The sequence below is a fragment of the Danio rerio genome, chromosome 8, assembly GCF_052040795.2.
Source record: "Danio rerio strain M-AB ecotype USA chromosome 8, GRCz13ab, whole genome shotgun sequence".
Lineage (NCBI taxonomy): Eukaryota > Metazoa > Chordata > Actinopteri > Cypriniformes > Danionidae > Danio > Danio rerio.
Genome location: NC_141028.1, coordinates 12,855,001 through 12,878,766, shown reverse-complemented (window position 1 = coordinate 12,878,766; position 23,766 = coordinate 12,855,001). Strand labels below are relative to the sequence as shown.

The following is a 23,766-nucleotide window of genomic DNA, read 5'->3' as shown; positions in this document are numbered from 1 at the left end:
CTGGAAAGTGGGTGAGTCTAGCTTTGTTTAGGTGTGAGTGTCGAGTGGCGAAAGAGGAAAAGGTTTGCATGAAAAGGGGAGTTTCCGTATGTGCACACGCTGATTTGCACACCGGCAACGCTAATACAGAAACAGGGGCGATAGACAGTGATTCGTAGAGCAGCATTTACAGCTGATCTGAGAGCTGTGTGAAAGTGGAGGATTTTCAGTCCATAATATTGTAGTGATATCACTGTTAACTTAGTAACTAAATCATTTTGACTAAGGTGTGTCTTTAAAAACTGAAAGTACTGCTGACTATTCTAACTAACTTTGCCATCTGAATAAACATAATCAAAGAACATTGATCACACTCACTTACTAAATATGTAAAGACAGTACAGTCAACACCAACTGGAACTGCATCTTTTTTAAAAGAAAATCCGCATTTTACCATTTCTAGATGCGAAAAGCACTTGGGTAAAAAAATATTCCTTACAAACATATTTTTGTTGCATGTTAGCAGACCATTGTAATCCACACATGTGGGTCCTCATGCGAGCTCTGCCCTCATTACGGGGAAATGGAAACAAAACCTTTATTGAGGCCCATTTATAAACGTAACACTGATGACATGTCTCCAAACAATTTCTCTTCTTCTACTTTTTTGATTTATGTTTAGCAACACAACTTGGCGTCTCTCTAAACTCTGTAACAGGGAAAAACAGTCTTCGAAGCTGGATCATGCATGTTAATGAAGTTGCTAAAAACTCCATGAAGTCACTTTGTATCGGCCGGTACAGATAGCCAGTCTTCATGCTGGAATTTGCACAATGATCTCATGGCTGTGATGAACGAATTAGCTCTAAAGAACCCAAAAATGACCAATTTTCCCTTTTTACCTAAATATATGTGTCCTAATAGTGTAATAATTAGCAACATGGGACACATATTTGACTGACAGCATCTCAAAAAATGTGCTTTGTTGTTTCGTAACAACTTTAAAATATATTCTTTTGTGTTCAACAGAAGAAAGAAACTCAAATTTTGAACAAGTGAAGGATGAGTAAATGAGGTAAAGTTCACTTTTTAGGTGAACTATCGCTTTAAGTTAGCAGTTATATACCTGGCCCGGTTAGTCAAAGATTGCAAGTTCAGATCCGTGAAAGTGTGATCATGAGGGTACATATCTAATAAATGGGTGGAAATGCAATAAAGATTCTAAATGTAATAACTTGTGGGTCTAAATCTAATAAAGCAATTAAATGTAATAACTTTTAAAGCCCAAATGCAATAAACCCCTAAACATAATTACGTTTAAGGCACCTAAGGCAACAGAACAAAGACAATCCCTGTACTTGGATCTGTTAATAATGGTCTTCATATAGCAGATGCTTCCTTTACCAAAGCTAAATTAAACAAAGCTCAAACTGACTTTATTTATGAAAAGATACATTCAGGTTGGAGGAGAAAACAAAATATGACTAAATAAAAAAGAAATAAGATGAAGAGACTTTTTATTTATTTATCAATTAATTAATAAATTTATTTTATCTCCAGCTTGAAGATGCCGGCTCTAGCACACTGGATAATATCCTAAGTCGGTATATTTCTGCTAATGCATATCCTACTGTCGGACCCACAAACCCATCACCAGGACCTTCCACACATTCTCCGGGATCGTCAGGTACTTCAGAACAAAATGTGGAAATTTCTGCAGCAAATCATTGACATGAATCGTTTTGCATTTGAATGTCTGTATAGGTTAGCTTGCATTTACATAATGTCATGAAATATTCATGCAGATGCGTGTTTTTGTATGTATGATATGCTTATATATACCATACTACCCTGCCCTCTTGTACTATATGGCTAAAACTCTCATTCAACCAACCATATGCACCAAAACCCAAGGGCTAAGGCTGTGTCAGCTCTGCTGGCGCCATTAATTCCTGCTCAGCGCTCCAGGTTCCTTATGGCATAATCTGCTGTCCAACCATATGCACAAACCCTGAGGCTAAGACTGCATTCTGCTGCCCTCGTGAATTTGTGCTCCGTCCCAAATGGTGTGCTACCAAACTGCCTCCAAAGCTCGCTAGCACATTCATGCAGTTCACTATTATTGCTTTGTTTTGATCAATGATTATTTGAAATGATCTTAATTGTTGTGCACTACTGTTGTTATTGTTAACTAAAACTATTTTAGGTGGAAATTAAATAAATAGAAATATAATTAATACATGAGAAACTTCAAAATGTAAATTCACTTTCTAAAATTGTGTTTTGTGAGCTTTGAATTGCTATCCAAAATTGAATGGTCATTAAGATTAGCAAAATATTTGACTCAACAAGTCCCTTAAGATTGTTAAATGCGATTACTTATGAGACCTAATTGACATTGAGAATTGAGTATATATGTCAGGATTATTCATTGGCGTATTTTGAGCCAACCATCTTGATGTTTTAGAAAATTGTATTACATTTTTAGGCTCTTTGAAGTTAACAGAATTATTACATTTATTGAATTGCATTACTAAAAGTTAAATAAACCTTTTTTTATATAATTTAAGTTGTGCTTTGAGCCAATCTAGAACAATGCCTGCTCACTTGTGAATTTTCTGTAGATTTGATGTGTTTTAACAGACTCTCTGTCGCTTTTTCTTCAGGTTTATCTAATTCTCACACTCCAGCTCGTCCATCCAGCACGTCAAGTACAGGCAGTCGGGGCAGGTCAGTGTTCACTGCAGTCTTTTAATGTTTTAGGGTGCTTTCACAGCTAGACTTTTGTTTCGGAACCTGCTTTGTTTCCCCAGTTAGCGTGGTTTGTTTGGCATACGTGTATGCAGCAATCGGGCTCTGATACTGAGATCGCCTGAATGAGGTGGTCTCGGCTTGATTGAAACAAACTTGGGAGCTGATTGATTGTAGTGAGAAAGAAGTATGATCGAACCAGGCTATATCACAGTGGATTATGGACATGTAATAGGCATATATGGCTACTTGAAGAGAGAATTAGAAGTAGAGCGGGATGTCATTCCTACCGCTAAACGTGCATTTCATGCCTAATACGAAAGTGAAAGCATGCTGACCTATTAATGAGAGCTGTTTATCCGTTAGGAAAATTGACCGCACAGCAGTCTTGGTTTATCTGTTGTTTATCTCTAATGTATAAGCCGACTGCTATGTATATGAAAGTCTTACCTCTGATTTATATCTGGTGATGATATCTGTGGGTGTCATCATTCATAATTAAATAGCAGATGTTTGCTTATATTGTCTTATTGCTCATCGTCTTAAATTAAAATAAGGACGCATGACAGCTAAGCGGGACTCTGCAAAATAAACCATGAAGCTCTGACCAATATGACTTGTTTTAGCTGTCCGTTTAGAAACTTTGCCGTGTGAAAGCAAACCCTAAACTAGACATACTTGTTTAAACTTTTTGAATTGTGTTACTCGTAAGTTCATGATCTTTTGCTTTTTTTTTTAAAAATGTCTTCATATACTGGGATGTATTTCAGCAGAGACTGTATTTTGAATTTAAAAAATCAAGCAATTATATCATTTTTAAATTTGTTTTAAAAAGTACATAAATTTGTGCAGTGGGTAGCACATTCGCCTCACAGCAAGAAGGCTGCTGGTTCGAGCCTCGGCTGGGTCAGTTGGCAATTCTGTGTGAGGTTTGCATGTTCTCCCCGTGTTCACGTGGATTTCCTCCAGGTGCTCCGGTTTCCCCCACAGTCCAAAGAAATGTGAAATAGATAAATTGGGTAGGAATTGGCTGGAAGGCATCTGCTGCGTAAAACATATGCTGGATAAGTTGGCGGTTCATTCCGCTGTGACGAGCCCAGATTAATAAAGGGACTAAGCCGAAAAGAAAATGAATGAATAAATGAAGTACATAAATTAAAAAAAAAAATGTTGTATTTGTTATATTATAATATATTCAGCACATATGAGTACACCCACACAAATCTCTTACTTAAATAAATGTTTTCTATAGGAAGCTTTACAATATCATATTTGTGCATATACATGAGTTTAGTCAGTACTGAAGCCCAATCTGGAGCTTATTTAAAAAAAATGTATATGTTGTAGAAAAATATTAAATAACATTTTCTAAAATAGCAAAAATTAAGAGAAACAAAAATATATACAATTTTGTTAATGTTGTAGTTTTTTGTTCAATATTTTGCATGAATTTAAATGTAATATCTTTCCATTTCTAAATATATTTGGTGACTAAAATATTAATAAATAATAAAATATTCATTAATAAATCTGTTTTCTTTAAATGCACCAAAATACATTGCCTATATTCACTGACAAATGGATAAATATTCATTTTCAAAATGGGGTGTACTCAGTTATGCTGAGCACTGTATATATGAATGCATCCATATGGTCTCCAAATGTTCAGACATTGCATACAAAGGGATAATGTGTTATTTATGTTTGTGTGTGTGTGTTTAGTTCTGGAACCACAGTGGACCAGGTGAAGGTCAAACAGGAGCCAGGAGTTGAGGAAGAATGTAGCTATTCTGGAGCAAACGTCAAAACTGAACGAACTAAAGATGGCAGACGGAGCGCTTGTATGGTAATCACCTTTAGCTTACAGTTTTCGTAGAACGTAGTCCCACATATTTCTAGTTTTCCTTCAACTTCTTACAAACTGAAAAGATTTGTGAATTTCTTTGAGGACCTAAACCATATTATGACCCGTTTTCACTGAGTGGTACAGTACAGTTCTGTTCAGTATGCTTTTATGGCCGTTTCCAGTAAAAAGGTACCTAAAAGCGAACCGTACCGTACCACTTTTTGGGTACCCTTTGCAAAGAGTACCTATCAAAACAAAAGGGTATCAAAAGGCAGAGCTAGATGCGCAACTAGACACTATTGATTTACAGAAATACGTCACTAATGCGTGCAACAAGAATATATACATATAAAAACAAGCCATGGTAGACCCAAGCTCAAACAAACCTTGTCGTCATCTTGACGACCACAAAGCCAAGAAGAACAAAATCTGCCATGTCATGTTTTTGTTTCACGGGACCGTCTAAATGTGCAAACGGTTTCACTCTCTCCAGAGAGCTCGTGTGCACTCATCGCGCGTCTATTTGGCATTTGATCAAGATTTGATGAGAAACTGAAGTATGAGGTGACGTGAAAAAAAACATTGAGCCATTTAGTCAAAAGTGACAAACTAAAAGCTTTACATGTTTATATCAGTTTTATATTTTCTAAATGTGAATTTTGTCACTGTTTTGGAGCACACTTGCTAGTAGATATCCTAAAAATTAACAGTACTTTTATTTATTTAAGTGCTCATGTATAAATTATTACTTAGATATTTGAGTGCTCTAAGCTCTTAAATAAGCGCTTGAGTTTCCAGAAAGCGCTATATAAAATGTAGGGACTTAAGTTGATTCTCGAGTTGACATTGACTAGTTGTTGGTGACGTCATCATTAAAAAACACCATGCAAATATTTTGCAACATGCCATTATTTGTGATTTATTTGCATGAAATATATACACATGCTGTTTGACAGCTCATGCTGTTTGACATACTGCAAAAACAATGCCACAATAACGATGACTAATTTTAATGCAAACAAATGCACTGTCAACACTTTCATTTAGTAAATAATGCAACATTAACACGGGCTAATTTTACTGCTAAATAAATGCAGTCAGCACATTGATTACTGCAGGTTCTTGTAAAAATAACAGATTTTATTGCAGCAGTAATGCATACATCGTCAGCACACTTCATGTGAAGTTATTTCATAACATACATAAAGACAAAGGCTATATGCTTTATTACGCTGTGAGAGACATGCTCAGATGCATATTTTACTGCTATGATGGTGCGCGCTAGAAAGCTGCTCAAAATCCTGCTCAAGTCGTGCAATTTTCAGGGTTACTGGCTCATCTTGGTTATCAGACGTCTCTTCTGCACATTTTTATTGCGTTCACCTGGGATGATAGTTACACGTGCTATGAAGTTTGTCACACTTCTGGTGGCTGCGGACTTCACAGTTTCTGTACGCTTCACGGTTCACTGCACTTCCCAGAGGACAACAGCCAATCCCATTACTTTTTCACGTTTGCTTAAACATGATTGGCTAGGATTTGCTCGAGTATTTGCATGGAGCGACATAACTAGCATCTGTTTGAAGTTTACTCAAAGCTCACGTGAATCTTTCATGCTCCAATAAGAAAAATAACATTAAAAAGGACCTTAAATAATTTGAGGGCACTTTCAGTTAGTGAACCACCTTCTTGTGCATTAGCAGAGCATGAAAGTCGACCAGTTGACCTGTCTGTGCAACCCCTACTTCACAGACTCATACTGGACACATTCATCCTCAATATGAGGGCGTATGATGAGGACTCTTTTAGAACAATTAAAAGAAATGCAAACTGATTAAAAATCTAGGTTGTTTTCCCCTATATTTACTAGAAAAAGTGTACAAATGTGTTTTCAAATTGCTTCCTGTAAAAAAATAAAATAAAATCCTTTACATTTTTTATTTTGGCCCTCAGGCTCCCTAGAGGCTAGACCTGTTCTCTCTTCACAATGTCTTTCCTTTGTTGTTCTTCCTCCTCACACAGATGAGCAGTCCAGAAGGAAGTTTAACTCCCCCTCTCCCCATCCTTGGCTCCGTGTCCACCGGCTCAGTCCAGGACATTTTAAGGACACTTGGTGAAAACGTTAAATCTGAACCACAGAGCGATAACCTTTCCTCCTGCACGAACCCGAACTCCAGAGCAACTCTAACCAATGGGACCAGCGGGTCGAATGGAGGCCAGCGAGGCGGTGCTACTAATGCTAACAGTCAGACCACTGCGGGAAAGGAAGACGACCCGAATGAAGACTGGTGTGCTGTTTGTCAGAATGGAGGAGAACTGCTGTGCTGCGATCACTGTCCCAAAGTCTTCCACATAACCTGTCATATCCCAACACTCAAATCCTCTCCCAGGTAAAGGATGCGGCTTTATTCATACATATGGTGCAGCACAGTCAATGTTATTGTATCTGAATGTTTTAAGCAGACACTTAAAGGTGCTGTATGAACGCTTTTGACTCTTTTAAAGCATAAAAATACCATGATATGTTTGCAGATATTTAAGAAACGTGCCATATGAACATCCGTATTGTTTTTCAGACAAACAAGAAGTCAGATATTCTGCTTTGAAAATGTGCTTTACGAGCTGGAATGTCTGTCTTTTTGGTGTTAATGTCTTAAACCTGCCCAATGCCAGTTTAGCCAATTATGTTTCAGCTCCCTGGGTTGCCTTTGTGGACAACAGCTTATTTTATTCATTTAGTTAGGAAAGCTCCTTGCATCCCTGACCAAACCATTTTAGATATGCGCACAAAAATAGGTGGATGGAAACGTAGCTACCTAGCTTTAACCTGTGGGTTGGCATGAAAATGTGGTGTATTAATAATATGGTATGGAGCTTGGAAAAACATAATTTTTACTCAACTCAGGAAAACAAAAAGAGTAAGAAGAATAAAATTACTCTACATGCAATAGAAGCGCTATAACCAAGGAAGAAAGCACTGAATTTACCTGGGGCTAATTTGTTTATTCAGTCTTGACCAAGGTCATTTAAATAATTTAATCATAGAGGTTCCGTGGCGTAAGATTCTGCTTAATGCTTAATGTCATTAGGGGTACAAAATGTTCCTGTTTAATTCAATTAAATTATTTTTAAGACCAAATATTTAGATATGGAATTCTGCATTTTAATTTCTGTTTGTTGGTTAATTGCAGTGGGGATTGGATGTGCACGTTCTGCAGAAATCTCGCAAATCCAGAGATCGAGTACAACTGTGATGACGATCCACCCAGAAACAAAGAAAAAAATGAGATGGCAATGAGTCCAGAAGAACAAAGGGTGAGTCACGCTGACAAACAAACACCATAATACACAGAGAATGAGTGAACAAAGGTGAACACTTTTTACTCGAACCACAGTCTGTAGATAAGCCTGTTCACACCAACGATTATTTTACTAACAATGGGTTTTCCACTGTACAAGATGAGGACATGAGAATCGAAACATGTAGCAGAATGAAAGATCTTGAAGATTGCTTGTAGTTTGCTTTCATCCAAGGGATAATTCGCCCCAAAAATGAAAAGGTTCCCATCGTTTACTCGCACTCAAGTGGTTAATAATGGATTTATTTTTTCTGTTGAACACAAAACAAGACATTCTGAAGAATTTTGGGGGGAAATGGTCATTGGCATCCATGGTAGGAACAAAAACATACAATAGAAGTCAATGGATGAAAAGCAATTTCAACATTTCTTTATGTATCTTCCTTTTTGTTCAACAGAAAAAAATAATTGGATGTTGAGTAAATGGCAGAATTTTCATTTTTGGGTGAACTGTCTCTTTAAGGTTTCAAAATAAGATCAGTACTGTATTTGTTTGACATTTTGATTTTGTAATCAGATTCAGAGAAATCTGTATTGGCTATAATTTCCATATAGCTGCATCTCTAATTCTTAAATAAACAAAAGTTAACAATATAAACAAAGTAAACAAAAGTTAAACAAACTTAAACAAATTAAGTTAAATTAAACAAATACTAAAATAAACAAAATAACAATAAAATAATACAAATAAACCATTATAAAAATAAAATATAACAACATATAATAACAAAATACAATAAAAAATAAACAAAATAAAACAATAAAAGTAAATAAAATAGCAATAAAATAATACAAATAAACAAAATAACAAAATAAAATGCTAAAAATTAACTATAATACAAATAAAATATAATAAAAAATAATATCAAAATAAAGTAAATAAGTTAAAATAATAACAAAATAAAATAACAAAATAAACAAAATAAGTTAAAATGATAACTAAATAAAATGACAGAATAAACAAAATAAAATAACACAAATAAACAAAATTACAAAATAAAATAAAAATTAAATTGACAAAATTAAATAAAATGACAAAACTAAATAAAATTATTAAAAATAAATAGACAAAATAATAATAATATATATTAAAATAATAATAAAATACAATGCATTATTGAAAAAATAAATAATAAAATGCAGTATTGTTAAATTGAAAGTTCCAGCAATCACATAACAGTATATTTTCAGTGTTGGCAGATGATTGATCTATTTTTTTTCTCCCTCTCTCTCTGTTTTGCAGCGATGTGAGCGTCTGCTGCTGCATGTTTTCTGTCATGAGCTCAGCACAGAGTTTCAAGAGCCCGTTCCTACCTCGGTGAGTTTCCATCCAGCCCACAAGATCCTCATTTCCCATAAACATCAGTCGTTTCTTATCAAGTGTTCTTTAAGCGCAATACTCAGATGCGTAATTGCACCATTGCTCAGTACGAGCTGGGATTCTTAATTGCTGCCTCTCTGCTAGTAGTGTCATTAACATCATTGCAATAAAGCTTAAAAAACAGCAGCATCACTTGCGTGCACTTCAGTCGTCTGTTTTCAAACATGTATTGAGCCTCTGGGCCGTTTCATGCTGTTAAATGTCATGGTGGCAATACAGTCCTAGTGTAATTACATTATTGAGTGCAGTAATGCAGCAGACTGATGAGTAATCATTTGTGTCTTATATACCCGCCTCACTTTGCTCTTGAAAAGCTACTCCTGAATGCATTCACTTTAATGTTATGTTGATGAACAGGTTTCAGTCGTTCCTTATTTATAAAAGACAGCTTCTCAGTAGAGGAGAAGATTCTAGGGAGGGAGATTCTAGAAACCTAAATAAAAGGCTGAGCTCTCATACATTTTAATTAGACTTCATTATTAATAAGACTTAATTAGAGTTAAATGGATTGAATTATTGATATTCAGTTTTTTGATCACCCTACCTCTTCCTAGATCACTAATTTAATGTTATTTATATCATACTAGATTCAAATATTTGCATTTATTTATTAATATTGCAGGGTCTTAAAAAGTCTCAAATTTAAACAGAAATTTAAGGCCTTAAAAAGTCTTTAATTCGCTGTTCTAGGTCTTAAATATTTTTGCACAGGTCTTGTTTTTGCAATGTCCATGTAACGGTTCATCTAATGCTCATTTAAATTCTTTTTTGTTGCTGTTGCTAGGTTTTCGTGGTGTTGTAGTTCTTTATTTCCCTAGTCCAATTGTAATTTGCAGTATTACAACTACAAAATGGTCAACTTGCAATAGCCAATCAGCTTTCTAATATTAAACTCAGTATGCACGGCGAATGTGACATCATCGCTGTGTTTGCGGAAGTTCGATTTGAGTGCGCGCAACATGATTTCGGCTGGCAGAGTATGGCGTTATTTCACTGACAAATGTCGTAAGCGCAGTTTTATAAGTCGGGAGTGCATTCATGTAATACGAGAGAGCGAATCTCTTTGCTCACACCCCAGTTTCCTCTGTTTGTGGACAAAACTGCTCGCAAGCTAATGGAATTTTTTGAGACTCGGGTGAACGGTTTGTGCGGCGCCGCATTTGATTTGAATTGAAAATGAAACGCTTTGAAGAGATTTAGTCTGAAATACGTACGTCTGTACCGACATCTTTATGATCCGTCCATGCGTGATCAGGGAGAACCAGATAACCAATAATTCTTGGCTAGTAATTGCAACAGCAGTGGGAGAGGAGGACAGTTTTTATAAAAGTTTGGAAAAACCTGAGGGTTAAGTTTGTTAAAACAAAAAAGAGGCCCCCAAAAACATCTTCAATGATATTAATAATTCTCTTTATTAATGATTTCTCTGTTTCTGTTGACTGCCCCATGTCATTTAAAAGAGTATCTTAATGGCGAACGCGTCAATTATAAAAGCCTCATCTGTTTCATGAGGTGTGCAATGCTGTGCCAGGCGAAAGTATAAATCAGTATTAAGATGTTTGTTTTTTTCTGTAGTTCAATGGTGCATCTAACCCAGGGACTTCATTCACCACAGTTTAGCTCCAACACTTATCAAACACACCTGAACATGCTAATCAGTGTCTTCAGTATCACTAGAAATCTATACGCAGGTGTGTTTGATTAGAGTTGGAGCTAAACTGTGCAGGACACCGGCCGTCCAGAACAGAGTTTGCCCACCCCTTATCTAACCTGTCTTTAGTACTGTTCAACTTAAATACATTTATTTTACCACTTATTTTGTGATATTTCATTTTCTCTCTATAGGTCTTAAACTGAATACTTAATGGTCTTAAAAGGGTCTTAAAAAGTCTTTAAATTTGACATTATGTTATCTGCAGGAACCCTGTATTGGAATGTACACTTGTTTGAATGTTGCCCTATTTTTAATGTTATCAGACAATGATTTTTATCTGGAGAGACTTTATTTTCGATATTTTTATTGCTTTTTTCCAAATAGAAATCCTATCAGCAAAGAGATGGCATCAAATTTATAAAAACAAAAACAAGAAACCTGTAGAACTCTTAAATCAAACTTACACTTTTCTACCCCCTTCTATGCACCATCCCTCCCATCTCCCACCCCTCCTGGTTTTCTGAGGCCTTCAATAAGTATGCAAAGATAAATCAAGACTCAGATAAATAAATAATAAACCAACTGCAGGGCTCGAAATTGCGACCATTTTGGTCGCAAATGTGCCCGAAATTTTACCTAAATTTTACCTATGTGACCCTAAAATATATTTGGGAGCATTTGTGCGAGTGCTAAAAATTGTTGTGTGCGACCAGTTTTTACTGCAAACTGACAATGAACCCAACTCTCTCTCACGTGGAAAGTTATTTTTAGTTCAGTTACCTTTAAGTTTGAGTTTTGATGACTTGAATACCTAAACATGGTGTTTAGGTGTAACTATATTAGTTACTTTTTAATAAATCATTATAATTTTTAGTGATGGTTTTAGTGCTGTTTTTAGCTCAGTACTATTTTAGCATTGAGTAGGTATTGTAGACTTTTGTAATTGATTATTATTTTTTATATCTAATTAGTTTTGAATGTAGTTTTATAGATTTTTTTACTTTTCTTATGCTAAAGTCTTGATTTTCCTCCAGGTTCCTAATTACTATAAAATAATAAAGCATCCGATGGATTTGACCCTGGTGAAGCGGAAACTACAGAGAAAGCATCCTCTGCATTACAAGAGCCCTAAAGAGTTTGTGTCGGACGTGCGCCTTGTCTTTAGCAATTGTGCCAAATATAATGAGGTGAGTTCGGGGCATGTCTTTAACCTGAGGGGTGTGATGGGATGTTGCATGCGTGAAATGAGTCTGAAGTACACTAAAGCAACACAGCATGAACATGTGATGGATTGCATGTGTTCACTGTCTCTTGATCACTAATACTAACTGTGGTTTTAGTCAAGCTGAGCTTTGATGTTGAGCAAGGATGTTGAGCAAGTTTTTGTCGAAGGACTAACACACTTTGTGATGTTTATTTTTAATGTTGCAGTTTTTTTAATGTTTGAGACATTTGATTACTGTTTGGTATTTTTATTTAAATAATAAAAAATCAGAAGTGACAGTCAAATGCATGATATGAATGTCAGTTTTGTAGTCCGTCCCAGTTTCTGACATTCATTCAAGACCCCATGAAGTAAACTAAATGAGTGCAATTTTGTGTTTAAAACTAGTGCTAGAACTTTGGGTGGGTCTTTAATTTTTTAATGGCCAAAGCTTTTTGTTTGCCTGTTTTACAATAGTTACAATATGGAACAGTCTCTTTCTAAAAAGCAAAAAGTCTATTATTGAGAGTATTACCATACTGTTGTCACGATACTGGAATTTGGTACCAATCGGTACCTGAAATTTTCAAACATCCATTTGCCGCTAACATTTGAGTGCTGTTGAACATGTTCTGATTTGCCATTGTGTTTACATGCTCAACAGAAATGACTGTGATTGGCCGTGAAGGTCATCAGTTTACCGAACTCAACGCTGTTTACTAAGTGTAACCGCAGATACACGCCACTGGAGCGTTTTAAAGCATCGCAGATCAGCTGGTCTGTCTATGAGCAGACATATGAGCGATCCGATGATAAATCGACTGATCTTCGCTGCTTTGAAATGCTCCAGTGTCCCTGTATTCGAGGTTACACTCAGTAAACAGCGGTGAGTTTGTTGAACTGATGACCTTCATGGCCAATCACAGTCATTTCTGTTGAGCTCATAAACACAATGGCCAATCAAAGTGCTCAAATGTTAGCAGAAAATGGACACTTTTAAAATTTCAGTACTAATTGGTACCAAATTCCAGTACAGTGCCAACACTACATTACCGTAATATTGATGACAAGTGTATATAATGGACTAAAAGCCACAAAGCTGTCATGTCATTTTAATATCATGGGGTCTTTAAAGTATGTATGTGTCTGTTTAGTGCCTAAAACAAAACTGCTGTATTTTCCGGAAAGTACGTAAAAATAAAACCTGAATAACAATCCTAAATAAAAGAAATAAAAAGCATAGCATGGATCTTAGTTCTCTTCACACCACAACATATTTAAATGTAACATTATTCAGAACCGAAAATAGGATTTAAGAAAATTTGTGAAACTGAAAATTGTCTTAAAAAGGCTTTTGCACTGGAGAAACGTTTTCCACAAACAAACAATAGACAGATATTCTTGCTTTATTGTGGATTTTCATTGCTGGAACTTGAATGATTTTAGCTCTAGAAACAGCATTTGGAAACAAAACTAGTTCCTCATTTTGAGCCGGCTTTAAACCCAGCACAAGAGGAACTGGTAGTGATGTAATGGCTGGTTTCCACATAGTGGTATGGTTCAGTACAGTATGCAATTTAATTCCATTACTATTTCAGAAGTACCAAAATAGTGAATCGTACCGTATTACTTGCAAGTAATTTTTTCTGTCTTTTAGTAAATATATTATATAAGTTACTTGCTTTGTTTACCATTTAAGTGAATCTAATTGGACTTGCTTTGTAAACATTTCATAAAAGTTACAAAGGTAATTAAGTTTTTAGTTATGATACTCCCAAAAATAATTCCACATAAATCTGCTGATTTTTTACTAAATTATGTGCAAAATAGCTAAAACAGATTCTGTCTGGTCCTAGCTATCAGTCAGGGGAAGACAACACAGGAAGTGACATCATTTTTAAATGCACAGCTAAACACAACACCATAATAATAAAATGGTTGTGCGCTGCAATGAACCATACTCAAAGCTTGTCTTTTTGAGACAAACAGCCACATGCCACAAAGTAAGAAAAGCATCTTCTGTATGTCCTCCATTGTTGTTTACATATACTCATTTAGCAGATGCTTTATCCAAAGGCGCTTACAAGCGAGGATAAAAAAAGCACTTCAAATGCTATGACAATTAGATTTTTTTTTTCCTCCGAGCATATAGAGAGGACAGAGTGTGTCCTGCAGGTGGTTTGTCAAGCCCATTTGCCTGTATGGAGCACACTCAGAATTGCACAATGTTTTTCAAGAAGTATGACGTGCTTAACAGGAGGTGTCTGGTGCATATGGAGAGGAAAAAAGTTTGTCACCTGTAGGTGGTTTTTATTGAGCCGTTCACATTTTTTTTTTTCTAAACGTGAGAAGTGCAAGCGACGTCACTTCCTCTCTTTACTTTTGCACTTCTTCTGCGTACCTACCACTGGCCGTACTACTTTTTTTCCCTGAGTGAGAATGAAGTCAAACCTTGTATTTTTAATAAACTATGACAGTTTGCGTTCATTGAACAGTAAGAATGATTAATAAATCCATATGAAACAGTCCTTTTAAAAAAAGGTGACGTCACATCTTCAGTTTTTTGCTCGGTTGTGGTTTGCACTCACATTAGTTACCCGGTGCAAAACCCCCCTACAAAATGCCTTTTTTAAATATAAAATGCTCTCGTATGTCTTTGGTCATTCAGCACCAATCCAAATGTTTGAGCGTCTGGATTGGTTTTGTTTTCCTGATGTGAAATGCATTATGACAATAACAATATAATGTTAATTACAACATATTTCACAAAATATGAAATACTTGCATTCCGGAAAATATCAAATTATTATTCTGACACTTTCAATATGCAAAAATGATTGTCTTTTAGAGGTCTTGTTTAAAATTTTTATTTTTACCATTTTGTTGAGCGTTGTGAGCTTTACAATGTTGTTGCTTGTTTAAGTTTGCGAACAGCTACAAATTTAAATGCAGAACATAAAGTTTTTTATTTATTTTAATGTCCGTCAAAGATAAAACCTCTGAATCCATTATTAGGTTTGAATATGTGAACTAGCACGGAATATTTGAAATACACAAATAGGGTGTTTGTTGCGATAGAAAAAACTAAAGTCAATGCTTGAAGACAGGATTAAAAGCTGTAGCACATTACAGTGTCATTGTGATATTTGAATGACGTTACTAAAATGTTTATTTCTGTCTAAAAGGAAAACCGCTGAATGTGGACAATTTTTTTTCTGTCTTCACTTAATGACAGTGGCAATCATGTCAAAGAAGCACTTTAATAACAATTTTAGATTTTTCTGTAATCTTCCCACCCAGTTTACCATTTAGTTTGCATCTGTCAGCGTAACTGTAAGGATTTTTTTATTTTATTTATTTTTGAGATGGGAAAATCCCCTTCTACACTACCTGGCAAAGTCTTGTTGCTTATCCAAGTTTAAAAACAACTAAATAATAACTTGACTTCTAGCTGATCATTTAGTATCAGAAGTAGCTTATATGAAAGGCAAAACCCTTTAGATTTTACTTATTTTACCAAAGTAAAATATGATCATGCCTTGAATTTTAATTATTTAATTAGGACAGTAAGGTCTGACTTTGCTCGGACAAAAGTCTTTAACAGAAATAACGTCCAGTATAGAATATAAAGTCATGCTGCAGTGGAAAAAGAATGAATATTGTGTATGACTCCCATGAGCATAAAGGACTGCACCCATACATCTCGGCTAAGACTCGAATAACTTATTAATAAAGTCATCTGGAATGGCAAAGAAAGCGTTCATGCAGGACTCCCAGAGTTCATCAGGACTCTTTAGATTCATCTTCAATGCCTCCTCCTTCATCTTACCCCAGACATGCTCAATAATGTTCATGTCTGGCTGGCCAATCCTGGAGCACCTTGACCTTCTTTACTTTCAGGAACTTTGATGTGGAGGCTGAAGTATGAGAAGGAGCGCTATCCTGCTGAAGAATTTGCCCTCTCCTGTGGTTTGTAATGTAATGGGCAGCACAAACTTGATACCTCAGGCTGTTAATGTTGCCATCCACTCTGCAGATCTCTCACACGCCCCCATACTGAATGTAACCCCAAACCATGATTTTTCCTTCACCAGACTTGACTGATTCTGTGAGAATCTTGGGTCCATGCAGGTTCCAGTAGGTTTTTGCAGTATTTGTGATGATTGGGATGCAGTTCAACAGAAAATTAATCAGAAAATTTATCTTCTGCCACTTTTCCAAATGATCAACTAGAATTTAATTGTTACTCTTACAACTGGGATCGACGACAAGACTTTTGTCAGGTAGTGTCGTGTCTTAAAAACCGAAAGGCATTTAATTATGCGCAAAGCCCCAAATTGTGCTCCTTGGACATTTTTACGTACAGATGAGGATGCGACCTCACTGTATAGATGGTATAAAATCTTTCTTCCCCCTTTTCTTTTTGTATTTTTTTTCCTTTTGTTTCTGTGCTGTCGTTGCCCTTTTTAGATGTCTCGAATAATCCAGGTTTATGATGAGGAGAAACAGAGTAATGTCCAGGTAAGATGTTTCGTGCACCACACCGATGGGTTCAGCAGTGCTGGCACTCGAAAGCATCCAAAGCAGGAGTTTTTAACCCTGTCTGTGATTCTCTCCTCCTCTTCCTTCTCCTCTTCATCCGTTCTTCATCCATTCTGGGCCTGCATTTCACCTCCTGGCATTTCCACACTCTTTACCCTCTCCCTCCCTCTTCTAGGCCGATTCGGAAGTGGCAGAAGCGGGAAAAGCTGTGAGTCTGTACTTTGAGGAGCGATTGCTGGAGATTTTTCCAGAGCAGACGTTCCCGGTGGTGATGGAGAAGGAAACTCAAATCGAGGCCGAAAAGGAGGATTCGGACGACTCCGATGACGACATCATACAGCCCAAACGCAAACGCTTAAAAGTGGACACAGAGATGCTGCTGCACATCAAGTGAGGAAGAAGATCATGAGGAAACGTCTGAAAGAAATAAACCGTCTTCCTCTTAAGCTCAGTCTTATTCTGGAGTAGGATAATGCTGGAACTGATGATTCGTTTGCTTGATGTTCTGCTCAGAAACGCTGTCGATTGGTTGTACATATTGCTTGAGACTTTTCAACCCTGCATTGTGGACACTGGACGAACAGTTGGGTGCGGATAAAGATGCTTGTACAGATTTAAATAGTCTCGTTTTGGTCTGATTTAGTAAATATCAAGCTTTTCTTTTCTTTGGTTTTTCTTAAACCGAGCTATTATTATTATTATTATATTTGTAAATCTATTGTCAATGATACTTTATAAATGATAAACTCTTCTCTCCCCTTGGTTGTATGATAAAGTTTATCATATATGGTCCACCTGATTCCTTTGCATGTGTATTTTCTTATTCCTGCAGTTGAAAGATCCCTTCGACAGGAGAAGGTTTTAACTTTATTTTCAATAAAACGGTGAGCTCTGGATATGGTGGAAAGTTTTAATCACGGACCCTTTCAGTCAAACCATGCTTATGAGTGTCTGTGCCATTTTTACAAAAGCCAGAAACGGTAGCTGCGCCCCAAATGGCACACTATACACTATGTACTTATGCACTTACACACTCAACAGCATAGTATATGAATGTAGTGTCGTTCCAAATGGAACACTAAGACTGACCGAAAACGCTCGCTACTCAATATGTACTGCATTTGAATTTAAATGTACTACTCGGCCGTAAGAAAAGTACGTTCTATATCAGGAGTCACCAATCTCGGTCCTGAAGGGCTGGTGTCCCTGCAGAGTTTAGCTCCAACTTGCTTCAACACACTTGCCTGGATGTTTTGACTTTGATTAGCTTGCTCAGGTGCGTTTGATTAGGGTTGGAGCTAAAATCTGTTGGACACCGGGCCTCCAGGAACAAGTTTGGTGACCCCTGTTCTATATAGTGTTAATGTGAGCAGTGGAACTCGGACGTACTACATCAGCCATTTTGTCATCATCATGTGACCTACCCGCCTCAGTTGCGTCGCTTTACTCCCATTCATGAATTCTCTGCATCATGGGAAAGTGTAGCATGTATCCAATGCGCACTTCAGAATCTTACCTGAAGTAGTAGGCCATCCAGGTACCTCTCACATACTGTTTTTCCAATTCTATGAATTGGGACATACTACCCGGCTCGCAAACTGTTTGTAGTGTACAATATTGTATTGAAGTATTTGATTTCGGACGCAGCTTAGCATTTTTTGTTTACTAAGCGAAACTTTAAACCATTTCCCGGATGGCGTTTGACTGTTATCAATTTAGGAAAATAAATGACCAAACTACCTGCTATGAGTATAACCGCATTCACCATCCGGAGGCGCTATAATCACTCTCATAGGAAAATTTAGCTTTTACCATACAAAATAAACAATCCAACTTCAGTGCATGAAAGCTCCACTCCTTCCACTACATGAGCAAAACAGCGGCGGTTGAGTGTGTGAAGTGTCCAACATCCCACACTTCTTTATAACGGTTGAATAAGTGCATCATCCGGGTATTTAAAGTGCACTTATTCAGTGTGAATGCACTACTTGCACTATTTATACTACAAAATGGCATAGAATAGTGCATAAGTATGCGTTTTAGGAGCGATGAGGGTGTTTATTGTAATCCAATCACACACAAACCAAAACAGTGCCAGTGTTACATTTAGAAAAGTGGAATATGCAATGTTTTGGTTAACCTTGAAGTATTGAATAATTGAATGTGTAAAATATGGGACATTATAAAGATACATGTTAATAGAAGTAAGCCAGAAGTCTGAACTGTTAAATAGCGAGGGTATTTTTTTAAATTATCAGATCTGGGTTTAGTTGGGATATGAATGTTTTATTTTTTTATTTATGTATAAAATTTCCTAGCTGCATGCATTTTCTCCTTTTCCAAATGTGATGTCTTGGTAGGTGCTCCCTTATTTATTTATGACCCTGAATCACAAAACCAGTCTTACATGTTGCACAGGTATGTTTGGCAATAGCTATAAAAGGAGGAAAATAATTCAATTCTATTACATGTTAATATTTTATGGCAAAAATCAAAGGAATATTAAGTATATTAAATATAAGAATAAAGATCATGTTCAAGAAAGATTTTGTGTAAATATCCTACTGTATATTCATCAAAACTCAATCCTGTTTAGTTCTATGCATTGCTAAAAGCTTAATTTAAACATCTTTAAAGGAAATATTCTTAAATTAAAATTCAAACCCTCAAAATTCTGATTTTCAAATAGTATCTCAGCTAAATATTGTATTATCCTAACAAAAAAAAGATGCATGAGATTGGTTTAGTGGTCCAGGGTCAAATTTACACATTTCCTGGTCCCAGTTTTTCAAATCTTCAAATTGGTCCAGATTTGGAAATCCCATGTTTTGCTACCCAGGATAAACTGATCTCTTAATTTTATGACAGTTTTTTTAAAGGAACATTGTGTTGGATCGCTGTGATCCAAATACTAATCTTCAGGATGGCCAAATCCTGTTTACCAGAGCCTTTAATGGAACCAGAAGTGTAGCCTACTGGCTTACCAAAGAACAACAGGTTGGCAAAATACCACTGGCCACAAACAGCCATTGTTTGTTTTAATCGTAAGCAGCAGAGACGCTGTAATTGACAAACATTTGGCATTTTTAGTTAGTTCTAGTTAGGCATGGGACGATAACCGTTTTCAAAGTTTACCGCGGTTTGGAAAAGTCAAGGATGTAAAACTGAGAAAATCTTCTGCTATATTATTCCTAAGATATGTGTAAGATTTGTTTTTAAATACAGCAGTATCTCCAGCAGAAAAGATCTTCACAGATGCCATTTTAAATTAAGAAATCTGTGTTTTTTAAACTAATGAAGACAGCAGAAGTCTGCAATTTATTTTGATTATTTAGCCTGACATGTTTACTGTTACAAAATATTTTCAAAGTTTCTAAACATAAAATATATATGGGCTCTGTCCGAAATCGCCTGCTACTCAGTAGGTACTGCATTTGAATTTAAATGTACTAATGTATCAGACGATTCCCAAGCCACTATAAATACCCTAAGTTTCATATGACAGCTGTCTTCGTTTTGAAGAATCCCCCTTTTCACCCCTACTCCTCCGTTCCTATGGGTGACATGGTTGCCCAGTGGTTAGCACAGTTGCCTCACAGCAAGAATGTCACTGGTTCTAGTGCTTACCAAGCCAGCTGACGTTTCTGTGTGGAGTTTACACGTTCTCACCGTGCTCACGTGGGTTTCCACCGGGTTCCTCGGTAACTTAAGTTATTGACGAATCCAAATCAGCACCATATATGCCCCTAGTAAGTAGGCTAGTTATAGGGCTAGTTATCTCTCAAGAGCAATCACTATCTGTTCATTATCTACTGCAGGGGAGTTCTCTATCTACCTGAGCTCAAACTCCCCTCTCACCTTGCAACTGGAGGGAGCCCTGGGCTCGAGGATCTTATGAGCTCAGGGCTCTCTCCCGGGACAGCATGCCAAACAAGCTTTATAATCAATCATCAGCTAAGTGTGAACTCTTGAGTATGAAGGAGTTTATATATCATCACTAACCATTAAGTTTAAGGATCATTTACTTAAAAAAAATAAACCTTTTTTAAAAGTATGTGGTTTATTTTGTTAAAAAACTGAATTCACCCTTCTGATGGTCTAAGGATAAACCTGTTTTTTGTTTGTTTTAACCTATCTAAATCAAATTAGAGATTGGATTAGATAGTATGATCTTAATTCATAATCCTGTTACTTAAAAATAAAAAAAAAATAAATAAAACATTTCCAAGGTTTGATCCAATCCGTGATTCATAATCCTTCGAGATTACTTTTGAAAAACTGGGTCCAGATTAATTTACTTAATAGCAGGGATTATTATACCCACCAACTTCACGGAGGTATTTTGTTTCTTGGGCAATAACGGCTTTTGTACTTGAAATGATGACGAAATGAGCTTAACGTAGAAAATACTTGCATCAACTGAGACTCGAAGTTCTCTTATTGTCAGTCTGTCACGCATGTGGCGCCCCGTACAGTCGAGCTATCCGACATTACTCTGTTATATCTGTGCATAATGTTTTCTTCGGCAGCCTAGATACTGTTGAGAAATCACTACGTCACCGCGCGTCATGATTTCGCTGAATGAGCATTAGTGAAGTGAAGCGTGACGATCAGCTGATATGAAGAACTGCTGCTGCTGGTGTCTGGAGGCGACGGAACCACACTGCCTCAGGTAAAAAGTTTATATTGTTATTTATATATTGTTTATTTATATTTTTATGCGTATCAAAGCTCTGTATTCAGCTGTAAATCGACTATATGTTGTTTAACAGAAATTACGACAACATATAAACATGAACTTCACACCGGTTTGTGAAAATGTGAGACATTTGATAGTTGTACTTGTTGACCCTGTCAAAGGAAATGCACAAGGAAAATATTTTAAAAGTATTGGTTTAATATATGTTGATTGTAAAGTGTTATAGTTTTGTTTTATAGTATTAAAAGAGGATTTATATATTTGTTTACGTACGTATTTTATTATTTATTTTTTTAAATGATTTTTTTCGAAATGGACACAATCAGTGAAGACAGTGAAGCGATTGAAACTGATAAACATGTTGAATTAATCAAATGAAACTGATGAACCGATTCACGAAATGGATCTGAATCATTCCTAAATGAATCTCACTGAATTCTCTTCTCAAGTTAGTAAACGGAAGGAAGGTTTTTATTGCACAAACCATCAGGAACATACATACAGCAACACAATATAAAAGGTAAACATAAAAACTAATATAATAATGGTTAAAAATAAATAAATACAAAGAAAATCCACAAAGCAAGATGTACAGCATTTTTACATCTAATGATTTTAGGAAATAACTGAAGAATAAAAAAAAAAAACTATCATAATGATTGATACATATCAGATTTTTTACTTCTTTAAAATTTGATTGTAGGAATTATTAATTTATTTCTACTGTGAAATTGTTGAGAAGCAAAATATCTGAGACGTGTATCAATCATAGTTTTTTATTCCCCTGTTTATGGATACAAACAATTGTTAATGTGGGATATTACAAATTTCTGTTTGTATGTGAATTTTTGCCAATACCAAAGAGATTAACAATATATTCAAGACTTTTGTTGGATTTGTTTTTATAATAATAGATGATATCTTTTAAAGTAAAATAATAACTAAGTTTTGTTATTTTAAAATATATTTTGGCTAGATCCTTACTGTACATTTGCATTCAAAAACAAATGACACAGTCTCTCTTTATCTGCTTTACAGAAACATGTCCTTTATTTCAATGCACTTTGATTATAAAGATTTTACTGGGTAAATTGAATGTAGTATTTTAAAATGAACTTCCTTAATTTTATTGTTAATTGTTAATATTATTTTATCAGTTAACCCAACACCTTCTAATACACCTACAGAAAGGCCCTCTTATGATACTGTTCTGTACCTTTTATGGTACAACTGAAATTAAGGTACACAATTGTTCTCATAAAAAAGGTTGGAAAACTCCTTCTTTATTACAATGTCTATGAAAATAAATATTACTGGAAAGGCAAAGTGATTTTATGAATAATTTCCATGTTGAAACATGAACCATCATTTAATAGCATATGTTTAAAGAAACTCATAAATATTAATTATAAAGTTCTATTATACAAAACAACTGGTAAATCAAAACTATAGGTATTGTAAACTAAACATTCAAGGCATTTTTAATAAACATTTATTAAGCATTTTCTGATAAATACATTTTCATTATTGATATCTGTACCTTTTGCCGTTTGCGTTCCACTAAACACTTGTGCTGGCAAAAGTGTTCATACAGATATTTTAGTATTGTAAAACTAATCAAGCATTGTGCATATCTCGATACAATACTTTTGCATAATTCTATTTCTATATTAAAACTGAGTCAATTAAATGAACCTTTAAGTGATTACAAATTGTGTGAAAGTTGGAGATTATATATATATATATATATATATATATATATATATATATATATATATATATATATATATATATATATATATATATATATATTGTGTATATGGGAGAATGTATTTCATTTTATTTTACCCCAGTGTTTTCTATAGCTAATTCTGCGCTAATCCTGATGGGAGTAGTAAACGGAAGAAACGTTTATGATTTCATTAATAAATATATTAAACAAAATTGATATAACAGTAGAATAAAGTTAGATTTAGGAGATAAACGTGTGTTGGTAAATTCTGGTTGTAGTTTATTCAACCTAAAACATTTTTTCGGCAGATAATTTTATCTAAATTGACTTGCAAATAAGAAAGATCAAAGCAACAACAGAACAAAAGTATATTCCTATTTAATTCCTAAATAGTCTAATAATCAATATACTACATACTACATCTATATACTACATCAATATACTACATCTTTAGTGTTCAATCAAGAAAAGACGCGAACAGAATGGAGACATATAAATTCATATATCTCTATTCTGTTAATGTATTCTCTTGATATATATATATATATATATATATATATATATATATATATATATATATATATATATATATATATATTATTATTATTATTATTATTAA

The 23,766-nt window shown here is 35.3% G+C and overlaps 3 protein-coding genes across 8 annotated transcripts in view; all 3 read left to right on the top strand.

Annotated features, from left to right (window-relative positions):
• The window catches only part of trim33 (tripartite motif containing 33), a 48,817-nt gene extending 31,205 nt beyond the window's left edge, over nucleotides 1–17,612 (top strand). The window contains 9 exon segments of one of the 4 annotated variants that reach the window (NM_001002871.2): nucleotides 1,540–1,666; nucleotides 2,646–2,709; nucleotides 4,453–4,576; nucleotides 6,599–6,966; nucleotides 7,768–7,891; nucleotides 9,179–9,253; nucleotides 12,005–12,157; nucleotides 16,645–16,695; nucleotides 16,892–17,612. In NM_001002871.2, the coding sequence (NP_001002871.2) occupies nucleotides 1,540–1,666; nucleotides 2,646–2,709; nucleotides 4,453–4,576; nucleotides 6,599–6,966; nucleotides 7,768–7,891; nucleotides 9,179–9,253; nucleotides 12,005–12,157; nucleotides 16,645–16,695; nucleotides 16,892–17,110 (1,305 nt within the window). In that variant the 3' untranslated portion in view covers nucleotides 17,111–17,612. 4 annotated transcript variants of the gene reach the window in all.
• nr1h5 (nuclear receptor subfamily 1, group H, member 5) overlaps nucleotides 1–23,766 on the top strand; it is a 612,581-nt gene that overhangs the window by 529,963 nt on the left and 58,852 nt on the right. The gene's annotated exons all lie outside the window — the stretch shown is intronic.
• Nucleotides 21,333–23,766, top strand: part of slc66a1 (solute carrier family 66 member 1) — a 27,468-nt gene continuing 25,034 nt past the window's right edge. For all 3 annotated transcript variants that reach the window (XR_015497043.1, XR_015497044.1, XM_087263257.1), the window contains exon 1: nucleotides 21,333–21,388. The gene's annotated coding sequence lies outside the window, so the exon portion shown is untranslated. The remainder of the gene's footprint in view (nucleotides 21,389–23,766) is intronic.